Source organism: Austrofundulus limnaeus, unplaced genomic scaffold (genome assembly GCF_001266775.1).
Source record: "Austrofundulus limnaeus strain Quisiro unplaced genomic scaffold, Austrofundulus_limnaeus-1.0 Scaffold48, whole genome shotgun sequence".
Classification (NCBI taxonomy): Eukaryota; Metazoa; Chordata; class Actinopteri; order Cyprinodontiformes; family Rivulidae; genus Austrofundulus; species Austrofundulus limnaeus.
Window position 1 is genome coordinate 688,861 of NW_013952450.1, and position 1,721 is coordinate 690,581.

The window sequence follows — 1,721 nt, forward strand, 5'->3', positions numbered from 1 at the left end:
CATGGAATTTTTCACTTGAAATCAAAACAGTAACACATTCAATGAAGTATTGGTTTACTAGCTAGCTTTTTTTATTATTTTTTTTTGTGTTTGTGTGTGTGTGTAAATCACTTTTGTTTGAACTTATTTAGGTGATAAAAGGGGCAGATCTTGTAAGATTTATTCTTCTTCTGTTGCCTTTCATTTTATTTGATTTTTGATTATATGTTTTTTGTTGTATATATTTGTTTTGTTTTTAAAATGAATAAATTTCTAACAAAAAAAAAAGAGTATTGAATCCAGTATGAATACCGGTATCAGTTCTGAGTATCGAGCCATTTTGAACAAGTATGAGTAAAAATGCTGGTATCAAGCCCAATATCAGTATTGAAACACCATTAAATTTCACTATTACAGTATTATTTTTCTATTTATCTATTTTTCTGCTTTACTTCTTTGGAATCATTGTTTAACCATAAAGCCTTCAGTTTTACACTTTGTTCTGTGAAAGCTCAGAATATATCACAGTTCTATCAAGTTTTACAAGTCTTTCAAGTCAGTCAAAACAATTGAATATTTTTGATTGTAAAACTCCACAGAGTACCTATTCTTGTGTTGGTCATGTTTGTGTGTCTGATGGTGTAACGTGTTCTGGTTAATCATTTCTTTGTTTCATTCTCTGTATTTTCCAGAGGAGCCGATGTGTTTGGTGAGCACGAGCAGGCGGCAGAGCAGCTCTCGGGGTCAGGATGACACGCTCAGGGAGTCCTGGGACTCGCTCATAAAGTTCAACCAATGCCAACGTGGACGCATCTCCAACATGGAGTTTGAAGGGGACATTTTCGATGAGTTTCTTCAGCGTCAGGGACGTGGTCACCCCACACTCCCAATAAATCCTCCTACAGCACCCAGAAGCCCACTGTCCTCCCTAAATGCTCAGGGGCTCCTGAACGAAGGCCCCGATGATGATCCCTTCATGGAGCGGGAGGAGGAGTTTGAGATCCCGGTTCTGCCACAAGGCCAAAAGCTGGTAATTAAAATCCTGTCCACATGGGGGGATCGGCATTATGTGGGTCTCAATGGCCTGGAGGTGTTCAGCTCCAGTGGAGAGCCTCTTCGACCCGACCACATCCGCGCAGACCCCCCGGATATAAACATTCTCCCAGCTTATGGTAAAGATCCACGTGTGGTCACCAACTTACTTGACGGTGTTAATCGCACTCAGGACGACATGCATCTTTGGCTGGCACCTTTTACACCCGGCCGTAGCCACACCATCTTCCTGGACTTTGGAGCTTCTTACCAAGTTGCAATGATCCGAGTTTGGAACTACAACAAGTCCCGCATCCACTCATTCCGCGGTGCGAAAGAGGTGGAGATGCTGCTGGATGGGAGGTGCATCTTCAGGGGAGAAATTGCCAAAGCCTCTGGAACTCTTACTCACGGTACTTCACCAGAAAACTGTCCCAAATTCATTCTGTCGTCCTCTTGTTACTTTGAAACCAGAGTTGCATAAAGTACCACAAAGTGATACTTGAGTAACTGTACAAGTATCTTACCAAAGTTGCATAAAGTACCACAAAGTGATACTTGAGTAACTGTACAAGTATCTTACCAAAAAATTACTTTGGTAAAAGTTAAAGTCTTCGTTAGGAATATTATTTGAGTAAAAGTATTAAAGTATCTGATATTTTTTTGTACTTAAGTATTAAAAGTAAAAGTATTGGTTTAAAATGAGGAGT

At 40.2% G+C, this 1,721-nt stretch overlaps 1 protein-coding gene across 1 annotated transcript in view; it reads left to right on the forward strand.

Annotated features, from left to right (window-relative positions):
* katnip (katanin interacting protein) overlaps window positions 1-1,721 on the forward strand; it is a 29,898-nt gene that overhangs the window by 20,279 nt on the left and 7,898 nt on the right. Inside the window, exon 19 of the mRNA XM_014008094.1 lies at window positions 672-1,424. Within this exon, the coding sequence (XP_013863548.1) occupies window positions 672-1,424 (753 nt within the window). The remainder of the gene's footprint in view (window positions 1-671; window positions 1,425-1,721) is intronic.